Genomic DNA, 15,330 nt, shown 5'->3' on the forward strand with positions numbered 1-15,330 from the left:
ACAAATTGATTCCGTTAGACTTCCGATGGGAAATATTGCTATAAGATGGAACAAGTACGTTCCTATTAAAGTTAATATCTTTTTATGGCGTTTTTTGTTGCATCGTCTTCCTCTTAGATCGATTATGGTGGATAGAGGTTTGGAGTTGGATTCGGTTATTTGCCCTATCTGTCACTTGGGTCTGGAAGATATCTCACAATTATTTTTCCAATGTTAGATAGTGCAACAAATTTGGAGACAGGTTGATTTGTGGCTTGACTTGAAGCTTCCTTCTTTTTTGGCTCCTTTGGATATGGTCAATTGAATTGAATTGATAGTAGGCCAACAACTTGAATGGAACGGGTGATTGTGGAGTATGTGTGCATGACGGTGATTTGGGTGATCGGGGCCTATAGGATGCGGTTCTTTTCTGCTCGTTGGAGTTTATGAATCAATTTATTTTTATACTATTCTTGAACATTCCTTTCGTTGGTTTTCTTCTAGGAATGTTTTAAGGATAGTATTAATTTTGTTCTGCTTGGTTGCATAATCCTATGCTACCTTAGTTTTGTATTTTTTATTTGCTAGCTCCTAGCTAGCGGTTTTTTAATATATGTTTGCTGCGGTTAAAAAAAAAAGACTCCGGTAATGTTTTTTCGTTTTTTAACTTCTGGCTAGCATTATTAATAAATTCCGGCTGTTGGAAAAAAATAAAAAATAAAAATAAATAGCAACTAATTTACTTTTGATATATTTTTGTATACTGATTATTACATGTTCTTTGTTTATTTGGTCGTACGAACGTTTGTTGAAACGCAAATATCTTTCATGGTCAGTAGTTGTCTGCAAACATTGATTTCTTGAAGTATGGTTTTTTAAGATTGAAACAACTGCAAAGAAACAAAAACAATAATTGTTAATGTTGACCATGCGTGAACTTGGTTAACATTTCAAGAGCTGCAACAGGTAACAGACGGCTTGTTGGTTGTTTTAAATTCATTTTTCTTGGAGTATTAGACGTATGCATTACTTTCGGGCTTCTAAGAAACTCCCTTGTAGTTTCTTCCCCAATTATTAAGTTTCCATCTCGCTGGTTTTAAATTCTAATTGATTTAGATGTGATAAGGACCTCATCCAACAGTCAAGCTAATTCAATTAAAACCTAAAGAAACACAACCTGTTTGGACAATATCACGACTTTCCTCTTTCACTTCCTTACCTTAAACCCTTGACGTTCCTGTCCACTCCTTCTATACAGTTTGAAATACAACAGCTATTTTTTTTTCTCTATAAAAACAAATCCTGCAATTTCCATATCTAAACCATCTTCCTGCACTACCTTTAATTTATCTTAGATCATCATTTTCTACCACTGAGATGCACATAAATGTTGGTTCGAAGCTAACTGAATATCTCAAGCTTTTGAACCAACTAGAGTATTATGGTAATGTTCCAAACGATTTGATAAATTCCTTGCGGTCTTACGCTTTGATAGTATATCGGTCAGATCGGCAAAATAGTTTCATTGAACCCATGCCATGGATTGGGATCTATATCGCCATAGCATCTCTGTTTTGCACCCTTGCAATGGTGGCTGATTTAATACATGGTTTGAGGAACAGAAAACTATGGTTTCCGTGTAAATACTCCACTCTGAATGCTGCTTCTCTATCTATAATAGCTGTTGCAATGAAGCTACCCATGGATCTAAGCAGTTTGATGCCAGGTGACGTGGACCAGTTTACAAAAATTGGAAGCATGGGATTTATGTACACCATGATGGCTAATTTATTGCCTTCTCTAGCAACCATGGATAGCAAGGAACTTTTCACAAACATCATAGCTTTGGTTGTACTGGTAATTACATTGGTTGTGAATGTTTGCATTCAAATAAAAACCGGTGTTGTTTCCAACACTGAAGTGGAGCACAGGTTAGGTGGTGATCATTATTCAAACTATTTGAGTTTTTACAATCAGTCAATAGCAATCATTTACGTTGCTATGATACTGATGTTGCTGATGATACATGCATGTTCATCTATAGCGATTCTAAAGTCCAAACAGTTACTAGAAGTGAAATACCAAGCAGCTTTAAAGGACCAACAACTTGAACCAGGAAGATTAACTGTTGAGAAGCTAAAGAAGCATGTGAGCAACTACTGGATCATGGCAGGAACTGGAAACCCCCAGTTCATGACAGCTTGCTCTGCTACAGGCTCTGCTTCTGGGGTAGTATGCGCTTTAAGTACTGTCTTGCATGTAATTATTATGCTTTTCACTGTTGGACGTACAAAGGACTATAAGTCGGATTATAAGTGGTCAATGATGGTGATACTCATAATACAATTTATCGGATCCTTGTTGGGTACTATTGCCCCACTTTGTAGATGTTTTGCAGCCTTAAGCTTTAAGCTGTCCATAAAATGGATTTGGAACAGTATGAAAGTCTTTAAAGTTGAGAGTTACTGGACTCAGAAGTTATTTGATTTGAAACAGAGTAGCATACCATTCTTTTCTTGTAGCCGCAAGTTTAAGTTTTTTGTCCACAATTTTGAAGTCCTCATCCTCGGCTTTTGCATAGGATTTCAGAAGGCAGTTGTGGTAGCATGCAAGATAATAGGCCTCATCCCAGTTTTCATAGTGATCTGTATCTTTAATTGTTCCTGTTGTTGGAAGTGGTTAAAGTCGATGTTAATTGCATTTGGTATTGTGTTTGTAAAAACCACTGAGCAACATGAAACAAATGAAAACTTTAGCCATTATGTTTTACAACTTCAAGACGATATGGAGCTTGCTGAGATAACAATGAAACGGATTTCAAAATCTTTCGACCGCTTGATCAAGAAGGCTGAAACAACAACTCTCCAATCTTATGAAGCTTCTAAAGGGATCTACAGGTTTTGAAGGAGTTGAAAATTTTGACATCCATCATGTTCCACCTTTACTTTTACAAGAACCTCTTAATTGCTGGAGCTTACCTCTGGTAACCCTGACAACCATCGCCATATCTCTTCCTAAAATCCAAAAGAACATAGTTGATTGCTTGCGGAGTGGCGTGAGTGAAGGTCTTGTATATGTCACACTTGTGGAAGAAAGTCTCAATGCTACTGATGATCATGTAAGCATTCAAAAGGCAGCAAAAACTTTGTGGGTAGAATGTTGTGAAATACGAAGGATCCGAATAGACTTAAATAATATTAGCTCAATGCGGAATGGGATCAAAAATTATCAAAGCGTAATAATCACAACGAAATACGAATAAAATAAATAGAATAGAGACACATGAATTTACGTGGAAACCCAAATCGGGAAAAAACCACGGGCGGAGGAAGCCGAGAAACAATTCACTATAATTTGCAGTGTTTACAGGGATTATGAAAGAGATTACAAATAGAGTGGGAGAGCTAAAATACACAGTGGTGTATAAGTATATATATTTAATGCTTTTTCTATATATACTTGGATGATATTTTGATTGTTATGAATTTTCTCTGGCTTAGGCTATTTATAGCCAAAAGGAATATCATATGAAAGGAAAGGAAAAATGTGCCGTCCAAATTTGTGCGTCCAATTGTAGGCGCCTAACAATTGTCTAATTCTTATATCTGCGCCTTCACATTTGACCAAAATTTACCGTCCAATTATTCAAATTCACATATATATTACTATTCATAGTCAAACTATGAATAGTAAATGATAAGTTACTGAAATAACCCCTGAACTATTTGCCACTTGCTAATTTTGGAGGCAACTTTTCCACAATCTCCACCTTGACATCAAAATTAAGCAAGCCATGCTTTACGATTAGTCAAAACCTATAGCTCATCAAACTCTAAAACTTCCATAAGAACCTGCAAATTTTGTATAGAGAAAAATTGTTTCCGGAAAAATAAATAATAGTTCCTCCACCACGAGCCTTCAGGCTCAACTGCGATCAGAAACACCCACCATGTCCAAACATAATTTGAACTTGGCTATAGGAAGACTTTTAGTGAACATATCAGCGGGATTATAATCTGTATGAATCTTGTCCACAACACAATCACATTTTTCAATGATATCCTGCACAAAATGATAACGAATATCAATATGCTTTGTTCGGTCATGAAACATTTGATCTTTACTCAAGAAGATAGCACTCTGGTTGTCACAGAAAACTGTGGTCACCTTTATTCTATCATCGAGTTCTCCAAATAACCCCTTCAACCAGATATCTTCCTTAACTGCTTCTGTAATCGCCATGTACTCTGCCTCGGTAGAAGACAGGGCAACTGTAGACTGTAACTGGGCTTTCCAACTAACAGCACAACCATTTAGTGTAAACACATACCCTGTAATTGATCTTCGTTTATCCAAATCTTTTCCATAATCTGAATCAACATATCCGAACACCCTAGTGTTAGATTTGCCAAAACGTAAACACATGGAAGACGTACCTCGTAAATAACGAAAAATCCACTGTACTGCTTTCCAGTGTTCTTTCCCCGGGTTGGCCATGTATCTACTAACCATGCTAACAGCATAAGCCAAATCAGGGCGTGTGCAGATCATAGCATACATTAAAGATCCAACAGCACTAGAGTATGGAACACGTGCCATGTAAGCCATATCAGTCTCATTAGTAGGACTCAAAGCGGATGATAGCTTGAAATGAGCTGCAAAAGGTGTGTTGACAGACTTTGCTTCGTGCATACTGAAGCGTCTTAGGACTTTCTCAATATAACTTTTCTGAGAAAGATGCAAGATCCTAGACTTCCTGTCACGAATAATTTCCATACCTAAAATCTTTTTGGCAGCTCCTAAGTCCTTCATTTCAAATTCAGCTTTCAACTGGTCTTTTAACTTCTGAATCTCCTTCATATCTTTTGCTGCAATCAACATGTCATCCACGTACAAGAGTAAGTAGATCTTTGAACCATTGTCACCTTTCTTGAAATAAACGCAGCTATCATAGGTGCACCTGCTGAATTTGTGACTGGTCATGAAAGAATCGAACCTCTTGTACCATTGTCTAGGAGACTGCTTGAGGCCATAAAGAGATTTGTTCAACTTGCATACGTAGTTCTCCTTTCCAGGAACTACAAAACCTTCAGGTTATTGCATAAAAATCTCTTCCTCAAGCTCACCATTTAGGAAAGCTGTAGTGACATCAAGTTGTTCTAACTCAAAATCGTTAGAAGCAACCAACCCCAACAATACACGAATGGAAGTATGTTTGACAACTGGGGAATAAATGTCAGTGTAATCAATACCAGGAATCTGACTGTAGCCTTTAGCTACTAACCGAGCTTTGTATCTTGGTTTATCATTTGGGTTGACAGGTTCCTTGAGCTTATAGACCCACTTGCATTTAACTGGTCTCTTCCTTTTCGGAATAGGAACTAAATTCCAAGTATTGTTTCACTGCAAGGATTCCATCTCATTTTGCATAGCGAGCATCCAATCATTTGAGTCTTCAGATTTGATAGCCTCGTCATAATTCGCAGGCTCCGTTGCGTACTCAAAATTATCAGCAACAATAAAAGCATAGGCAACCAAATCAGATTCAGCATACCTCTTCGGAGGAATAATCTGTCTTCTCGGTCTATCTCTTGCAATGCTTGGAGTAGTAGCTTGTGGTTGTGAAGGTGTTGAATCTTCACCAACAACATGCTCATCCGACGAAGAAGAATCTTGATGCTGATTTGTACTCTGATTAGTGGTAGGTGAAGTAGGAAGCTCCACCTCCATTTGAGCATACTCTTTATTTGCTTCGGATGATACATCTGATGCATCTGTTCTTTTAGAAGAGTCAGCAACTGGTTGAATCATAGCAGACTCATCAAAAGTAACATCTCTTGAGATGATAATTTTCTTCAAATCAAAGCTCCATAACTTGTAACCCTTTACACCTTGATTGTACCCAAGAAAAACGCATTTGATTGCTCTTGGTTCAAGCTTCCCATTGTCAACTCGTGCATACGCTGGACATCCGAATGGTTTTAAATCTGAATAATTTGCAGGTTTACCGGACCATAACTCAAACGGAGTTTTCTTCTCGATTGCTCGTGACGGTGATCGGTTGATAACATAGCAAGCAGTCGAAGCAGCCTCCGCCCAAAAAGACTTTGGCAATTTGGAATTAGAAAGCATACACCGGACCTTCTCCATAATGGTGCGATTCATCCTTTCAGCTATACCATTTTGTTGAGGTGAATGGACGACTGTGCGATGTCGAGTAATGCCTTCCTTTTGACAATAGACATTAAACTCTTCTGAGCAAAACTCAAGTCCATTATCCGTACGAAGATACTTTACCACCAGACCTGATTGCTTTTCAACCTGAACTTTCCAATTTCTGAAGGTATAGAAAACGTCTCCTTTATGTTTTAAGAAGAAAGACCACACCTTCCTGGAGAAATCATCAATAATAGTGAGCATATAAATAGCTCCACCTTTTGAAGCAACTCGAGCCGGTCCCCACAAATCCGAGTGAACATAATCAAGTGGTCCTTTCGTTGTATGGATGCCACTTGCAAACCTCACTCGTTTTGCCTTGCCATATACACAGTCTTCACAGAAATCCAAATCAACAATCTTTTGTTGACCAAGTAAACCTCTTCGACTCAATTCTGACATGCCTTGAAAACTCATATGGCCGAGTCGAAGGTGCCAAAGACGGGACTGATCTGGATCAGAAAGAGACTTTGAAACAACAGCAGCATCACTCGAAATTGTTTGCCCGTCAAGAAAGTAAAGATCTGAGGTTTTTCGTTTGGCTCTCAGTTTGTCGGAGCCGTCTTTGAATACCCTGAGAACTCCACCTTTACCAGCAAACTCGTATCCCCTTTTGTCAAAGGAACTGAGAGATAACAAGTTTCTTCTGAGGTCAGGAACATATCTAACATCCCCCATGGTTCGAATAACTCCGTCAAACATACGGATCCTGACTGAACCATGTCCAAGAACTGGACATGTAGTATTGTTACCCATCAACACATAGCCCTGGTTAACCTTTTCAAATGTGTAAAACCAACTTTTGTTGTGACACATATGAAAAGTACAACCAGAGTCGAGTATCCAATCACCAGTGGAATCCAGTTTATCTGAATAAACTGTCAAAAGTTCTCCAATACCTTCGACCTCAGCTAGATCGGCTTCACCTGAAGTGCTAGCTTGTTTACCATTTGCTGCCGTCTTCTCTTTTTCTTTGTTCTTCAACTTGAAGCATTCTTCAAGCACATGTCCCTTCTTATGACAATAGTTGCAAAACTTTCGTTTGCCTTTTGACTTGGATCTGGTTCTGTTGGAAGATTGAGAAGTTCTACTTCTCTCTGTTGTTCTTCCTCTGGCATTCAAACCTTCGGCTTTAGCATCACTTGAACCACCACCAGTAATATGCTTCATCTTCTCTTTTGAATCCAAAGCTGTATAGACTTCATCTAAAACTAGAGTGTCACGGCTATAGATAATAGTATCACGAAAATGGCTATAGGATTCTGGCAACGACGATAGTAAGAATAGAGCCAAGTCTTCATCTTCATACTGAACATCCATATTCTCTAAGTTATTTACTAACTCTTTAAATGTGGATATATGTTCAGCTAAAGAGCCTCCTTCAATCATCTTGAGATTGAACAACCGTTGCTTCAAATGCAATTTGTTTGGTAAGCTCTTGGTCATCAACAGTTACTCCAACTTTAGCCATAAAGAAGCCGCTGACGTTTCTTTTAGAACATCTTGCAAAACATCGTTTGACAAGTGCAAACGAATCTGGGATAAAGCCTTTAGATCTTTCATCTCCTTTTCTTCTTCGGTCGATGTATCGGGCATCTTATTGAAACCCAATAGCGCCTTGTGTAAATCCATCTGAATGAGAATGTCTCTCATCTTTACTTGCCACAACGGAAATCGGGTGTTACGATCCAGTAGTGGAATATCGTATTTTACCGAAGACATGATTAATTACTTGATAAAATGATCCTAATGAGCTAATATTACAACCCGGATGCTCTGATACCAATTGTTGTGAAATACGAAGGATCCGAATAGACTTAAATAATATTAGCTCAATGCGGAATGGGATCAAAAATTATCAAAGCGTAATAATCACAACGAAATACGAATAAAATAAATAGAATAGAGACACAGGAATTTACGTGGAAACCCAAATCGGGAAAAAACCACGGGCGGAGGAAGCCGAGAAACAATTCACTATAATTTGCAGTGTTTACAGGGATTATGAAAGAGATTACAAATAGAGTGGGAGAGCTAAAATACACGGTGGTGTATAAGTATATATATTTAATGCTTTTTCTATATATACTTGGATGATATTTTGATTGTTATGAATTTTCTCTGGCTTAGGCTATTTATAGCCAAAAGGAATATCATATGAAAGGAAAGGAAAAATGTGCCGTCCAAATTTGGTGCGTCCAATTGTAGGCGCCTAACAATTGTCTAATTCTTATATCTGCGCCTTCACATTTGACCAAAATTTACCGTCCAATTATTCAAATTCACATATATATTACTATTCATAGTCAAACTATGAATAGTAAATGATAAGTTACTGAAATAACCCCTAAACTATTTGCCACTTGCTAATTTTGGAGGCAACTTTTCCACATAGAAGTTGAAGTCTACCACAAATGGTTAGGACACAAGCTACAAAAATTTGCTCCTAAAGTGAATTCAGCAGGACAGATTCTTCAGTGCTTGAGGGATACCGCTAAAAACATGGTTGTTGAGGTGGAAAGTACTGGTATTGGAGACCCTATTGAATACTCCAAATCCAAATGCCAAGAGGAATTACTTGTGAAGTTATCAGTAATGATAGCTGATATATTGGCTGCATGTCTCACCAACTTACCCCAAGTCATTGCAATTAAATGCCACACAAGTTCCATAGAGAAAAGGGAGGCGAGTGTGCAAGCTGCAGCCCAACTTCTCAGTGAGACTATGGATATAATCAACACTCTCCAAGATCGTGAACTTCCATGCTTGGATACAGATGAGTTGGCATATATTGACAAGTGGCGTACGTACTTAAAGGATCCATTTCCTTAAAAACCAAACTTTGTTCTTCAAGTAACCAAGTTAGTGGATAAAGATTTGTCATCATTTCTTTTCTTTTGGCAGAAGATCATGTCACTATTATTGTCATTTCCTTTGATGCTTGTTGTAAGACTTGATCAATACAACCAATAATCTAGTAGCTAATGTGATTTTCTCCGGCAACACCCTTCACCGACTCTGCATTATTTGCATTCAGAAAGCATGTTGAGTTTATGTTTCTAGTTAATTTCCAAACTTCACAAGTACTTCTGATGAAAGTAATGGAATTGATTTTAAACGTATCTTAGTATAATAGGATTATATTGTGTATATCCTGTAGTATTGGAAGTTTGTTCTAATTCGTATTATAAATATTGGACAAAACTTCATAAATGGTCCATGTGGTATTCTAAAATCTGAAGTTAGTCCCTATGTTTTAAAAACCTCACAAATGGTCCTGTGGTTTCAAAACTTTTAACAAACGGTCCTTTTTGCTAACTCCATTTGCTTTTGTCCTTTAACTAAAGGCCATTTCCGTCATTTTACTATAACAGCGACCATTTATGAATTTTTGTCTTATTTAGAAAAAATAAAATATAATTTAAAATAGAAAGGGTCTCTCTCTCTCTCTCTCTCTCTCTCTCTCGTATAGATGGATGAATGAAAGGCCTGTTACATTTCAATTTCTCAAATAGAAAAACATGCTAATATATGAAATCATCGGCACAGAAGAACAATGTTTGAATGAAAAAGTCAAAATTGGACTTCGATTTCAACAGAGAGGAGAAAGAGCAACCACCCTTATATCGAGAACACAGTATCATGAGAGACTTGGATCTGCAAGTTTGGAATCAAAACCAGAGAAAGGGGATTGGACACGCCTTAGCTATAACACCATTTGTGTTGCCTCGCCGAGTAACGGGCTGAGTTTCACCCATCGCCGGAAACCAATGTTTTAAAAACTGGTTTTTTAGTTGAACCGGTATGGTGACTGGTTTCCGGTTCAACCGGTTTAACCGTCGGGTCAACCGGTTTATGTAATTTTCATAAGTTCAAACATTAAAAATAAACATAAAACAACTTGTACATCAGTTCAAATAGATTAAAAAACACATAACCATTCAACATGTTTTTCTATTTGAGAAATTGAAATCTAACAGGCCTTTCATTCATCCATCTATACGAGAGAGAGAGAGAGAGAGAGAGAGACCATTTCTATATTAAATAATTATATTTTATTTTTTCTAAGTAAGACAAAACTTCATAAATGGTCCCTATGATAGTGAAATGATAGAAATACCCTTTAGTTAACGGACAAAAGCTAACAGAGTTAGGAAAAATGATCGCTTGTTAAAAGTTTTAAAACTACAGGGATCATCAGTGGGGTTTTTTAAACTTAGGGACTAAGGGGGTGTTTGTTATTGCTTTTTAGCCTAAAATGTTCTTTTCAACAAAAAGACTTTTTAACTTGTAGCTTTTTCCAAAAGTAGGTTTTAAAATGTGTTTGGATTAACTTTTGACAGAGGAAATGCCAAAAAGCCAAAAGTAACCAAAAGTCACAAATTAATGACTTTTAAAACCACTTCTTTTTCATCTTGCCAAAAAGTCATTTTAAAAGGAATTTTAGATTTGCCAAACACCTTTTCAAACTTTTAGCTTTTTGAAAAAGGCAAAAGTCCAAAAAGTCACTTTGAAAAGGAATCCCAAACACCCTCTAAACTTCAAATTTCGGAATTCCAGTGGCACCATTCATGAAGTTTTGTCTAAATATTATTCAAGAGACACAATCACAATAAGGTGAGTTTTCTCCAAACCTAATATGATATCATCCAAATTCCTGGCCGTCCTCTTCCTTCTTCATTCCTAATCATGGCTGCCAATTCTAATGCCACCAATTCTCCTCTTTCTCTTTCAACTGTGTTGCAATTGCTCACAATCAAACTTTCATCTACTAATTATCTTCTATGTCACAAACTGTCACACCCCCAAACCGGAACGACGGAAACGTTTGGGGGCGGAGGACGTCATGTATAGTATCACAATAATTGAATAATAGTAATCAAAGCAACAACAACCATTGTATTAATAGTATAATGTTTACATTGTTTTCAAATCATAAACAACTGGCTCCAAAAGTAAATAACAAGTAAAGGCTCGAAGCTACTATGCTCCATCTTCTTGAATTCGGCGCGTGTACCTGTCTACTAATGTCCTGAGAATACAAGTATGTTTTGAAAGAGTATCAGCATTAAGCTGGTGAGTTCATAAGCGTTTTGTTTTAGAAAACTGTTCTGTGTTCTGTCGAAAAGTGCGTTGTGTTTCTCCAGAAAACCTTATATTTTCTTATGTAACGAATGTTAAGTAAAAACAAATGATTCTTACTAGTTCCTCCTCCGAGTACTTAGTGTATACACATCATATACAATCCAGATCGAACAAACAATCGATTGGGTGGTTCTGCCTCAAGCCCACAACCAAACAAGGAATAAGAAATGAGGCGGAGGCCACACATCCCACTGGTTGCCGGATCCTCATGTATATAACCCTGAAGTATTCACTAGATACTTACAGATTTAACTGTTCTGGTCCTTTGATATCTGTTGATAATGTTCCTCAAGAAAATCCAATATTTTCTTATTAAAAGCATGATTAACCCATTCCTTCTATGACTACTTAGTTCATACTAGTTATGTATAAACCAATATCGAACAGACAGTTAATTGTGTGGATCTACCCTAAACCCACAACCAAACAAGGAACATGGAATGAGGCGGAAACCACACATTCCATAGTCTATCGGATATTCTTCATACGTAACCCAACTGCATAAACTAAGGAATTATAGAATTAATAATGAATATTTGTTAAGTGAATAATAATCCCATTGTTTGTAAAGTACTGATCTTTACCCTGGAAAATCCTATATTTTCCCTAAGTGTAAGTTATTGAATTATCTGTTCCAAATCGAAGAGTACGAGTATCTACCATACTTATGTTGTTTAAGCATTGTTCTGTTTGAAAACTCTAGCTACCACCAGTGATGTTTAGTAGTTTTATTATATAAATAAAACTAGTTGAAAATGTGTTGTTCTGTATACTGAAAGTGTTGTTAATACCCTCCTGTGATCACTTAGTACATACGAGTTATAGAAATCAAGATCGAACAGACAGTCGATTGGGTGATTTTGCCCTAAGCCCACAACCAAACAAGGAACAGGGAATGAGGCGGAAGTCACACATCCCACTGCATGTCGGATGTTAATTTCATATCACCCTGATGTATATACTAAGTAATCCTCTAGTTATTAACCCTGATGACTGATTGTTAAGTACATTATTACGTGAATGAGTCGTTGTTTCCCCAGTGAGTTCTTATAACCATACTATAGACGATAAACATTACGACGTCCTTCGGACGCCGTGAACTGAATGACGTTTGTCACCTTAGGTTGACTGTAGCTAATAGTCAGGGTGCGGGATTGTCACTACCGTATAGATCTATACACAAACTCACGCTCTCCCTCCAGGAGACCCTGGTTACAAGGGGTAGACTTCCCAGAACACGTGTCTCACATTGTAGTTCTCTCAACGAATTCACGAATAATACTATGAAAACCCTTTATGTTATTAACATGAATCCTTATAAAATAGTACCTTTTATTTCATAATTCATAGGTTTGTTTCCTAGTTTGAAAACTGCAGTTATAACGTTTGTATCTTAACATGTTTTGTAAAACTGATTTCATGTCTAGTAGTAACATTGTTTATCATGTTTATTAAGTTCTACGTTCGATGCGTGCTAATGATAGGAAAATATAATAAACCAAATTATATTTTTAAACACAAGATTACTTGTGCTTTTACTTGTATTCCCCCCCCTTAAAACATTAAAAAAAGTTCGGAAAATATAGGGTTATGAACTCACCTGATTGTGAATGACTTGAACGAATGACAAAGATAGGATGCTTGGTATGCTAAGTGAAGTCCCGAGCACAGTACGGTCCTATTAAGCACATATTAACATGTATAGGCATAAAATTAGTGTCTAAGACCACTAATGATCATAGGAAACACCCTTAGAATGTAGGAAACACTTGCAATGAAGTTTTAGAACCAAGAATGAGGGATGAAATGGAGTTCACGGCCAAACCACCATGGGTTTACGGCCCAAGATGTGTTCACAGCCCATGAACACATGAAGAGTTTACGGCCCATTAATGAACATTTGAAGGGTTTACGACCCATATACGAAGGGTTCACGGCCCTATGAAGGGTTCACGGCCGTGAACTCTTCAAGATCATAAAGATGGCGATGAAAAAGTGATGAATCAAGGCTAGAATCAAGGGGTTTCTAAGCATGAACAAGTAAGGAATGAAATACTTACGTTTTGAGGCCTTTAAGAGTGTTCTCGGTTGAAGATAGTTGAGAGAGAATAGGGATGTTCACGGCTGGAGCTTCAATAAATGAGGAGAAAAATGTATGAATCATATATATATATATATATATATATATATATATATATATATATATAGAGAGAGAGAGAGAGGGTGGTTCACGGCCGTGAACCTAGTTTGTGGCCGTGAACTCCCTTTGAGGGTGTTCCAGGTTCGAGTGTAAACTATTAATTCTCAGATAACGCTTCCCAACATTCAACCCTTGAGTGCACTAGGCTTAGAGACCCTCAAACTGACTCTAAACACAGTAACAGATAGCGGAAACAAGTCTGACTTACAGAGAGATATTTCAGGTTGTCACACAAACATATGGTCCTTCTTCTCGCTTATCAGCAACTAACTGGGTATGTTGATGGTTCTATCCCACAACCCTTGTCCACTTTAACTGTTGGAGAAATAACAACCCGAATCTCGCTTATGCTTCATGGATTGTTGTTGATCAACACACCCTTATTTTGATACAATCTTCATTATCCGAAGAAACCATGGCATAAACTCTTTGTCACATCAACTCTCATGCAGTGCTCTCTTCTTAAGTCCAAACCCAATCTCCCATGAGCGTGCTAAATACATTGACATTGATTACAATTTTGTTTTTCCGAGAATTGGTTTTGTCAGGCAAACTCTACACAAAATATGTTTCAACTCATTTGCAGTTGGTTGACATTTTTACTAAAAGTCTAATGTGATCGCTATTTGAAGAAATTTGATCCAACCTTTGTGTTGGTTCATCGCCTCTTCGCTTGCGGGTAGGGGTAGGAATTATTTGGTCCGGAACCGAAAAACCCGAAAACCTAATCGAACCGAAATCGATTTTAGACAGAACCATATTCAAATTCGATTTTAAGTTTGGTTGGAGACCAAACCGAATTGTGAATTTGGTTTTTGGTTCGAATTTCGGTCTCATGAAGTTTAAACCAAACCAAACCGAAAAAAACCGAATTTTATAAATTAATTAATTAAAAAATATAGTTTATATTTTATATTAAATAAAAGTATTAATTATAAAGTAAAAATTGTTTTTAACCCATTTACTCTTTGGATCATTTTGTATGAAACTTTAGATATTTTTATTTGCAACTTTAGGTTTTTATGTTAAAAAAACATTTTAATTTATGTTTGATTTTTTTTAGGTTTATATTTGGTTTCCTCGGTTTTCAACTCGAACCAAAACGAATTAGAATTCGGTTTTCGGTTTGGTCAAGAGAATTTGAATTCGATTTGATTCGGTTTTTGAAGTGGACCAAAAAAAAAATTCAAACCGAGGAACCCGATTCGAGGAAACCAAAATACTGAAAAAATGAACTGATTCCCACCCCTACTTCCCGCGGGGGGGAGGGGGGGGGGGTAATGAAATTGATTTAAATGTATCTTAGTATAAATGGATTCTATTGTGTATATCACGTACTATTGGAAGTTTGTTGTAATTTGTATTATAAATATTATTCAATACACATTCTCACGATAAGGTGAGTTTTCTCCAAACCTAATATGCTATCAATTCCTGACCATCAACAACGATAAGGTGATCCTCATCAAGGTGTGCACAATTTGGTGTCACATGTGCACAAAATAATCTATTCACATGATATACACAATATAATCCTAATGGAATGTCCTTGCTCCTCATCAATTGCACAATTGTGAGGGTTCAAATATTTTACACTAAGCTAAGTTTCCATTTTTAAGTTTTATTGGACGTATGCTTCAGTGAATTTTGTTGTAGATTGGTTTTTAAGTCTACCAAATTAATATCACATTTTCCTTTTGTGTTTACGTGCTAACTCCAACACCCTTAAATTGGAATGCAAACTCTTAATCCGAAAACCATGAATGAAATCAAAGATGGTTGAATGGGGG

General features: G+C 36.9%; 1 protein-coding gene across 1 annotated transcript; it reads left to right on the top strand.

Annotated features, from left to right (window-relative positions):
• Positions 1-1,356: 1,356 nt before the first annotated feature.
• On the top strand, positions 1,357-2,883 carry LOC145121653 (uncharacterized). The gene has a single exon (XM_079057369.1). It carries the CDS (start codon positions 1,357-1,359, stop codon positions 2,881-2,883), a length of 1,527 nt encoding a protein of 508 aa, XP_078913495.1.
• Positions 2,884-15,330: the final 12,447 nt, after the last annotated feature.

The sequence above is a fragment of the Lactuca virosa genome, chromosome 6, assembly GCF_052849685.1.
Source record: "Lactuca virosa cultivar CGN04683 chromosome 6, Lactuca_virosa_CGN04683_v6, whole genome shotgun sequence".
Lineage (NCBI taxonomy): Eukaryota > Viridiplantae > Streptophyta > Magnoliopsida > Asterales > Asteraceae > Lactuca > Lactuca virosa.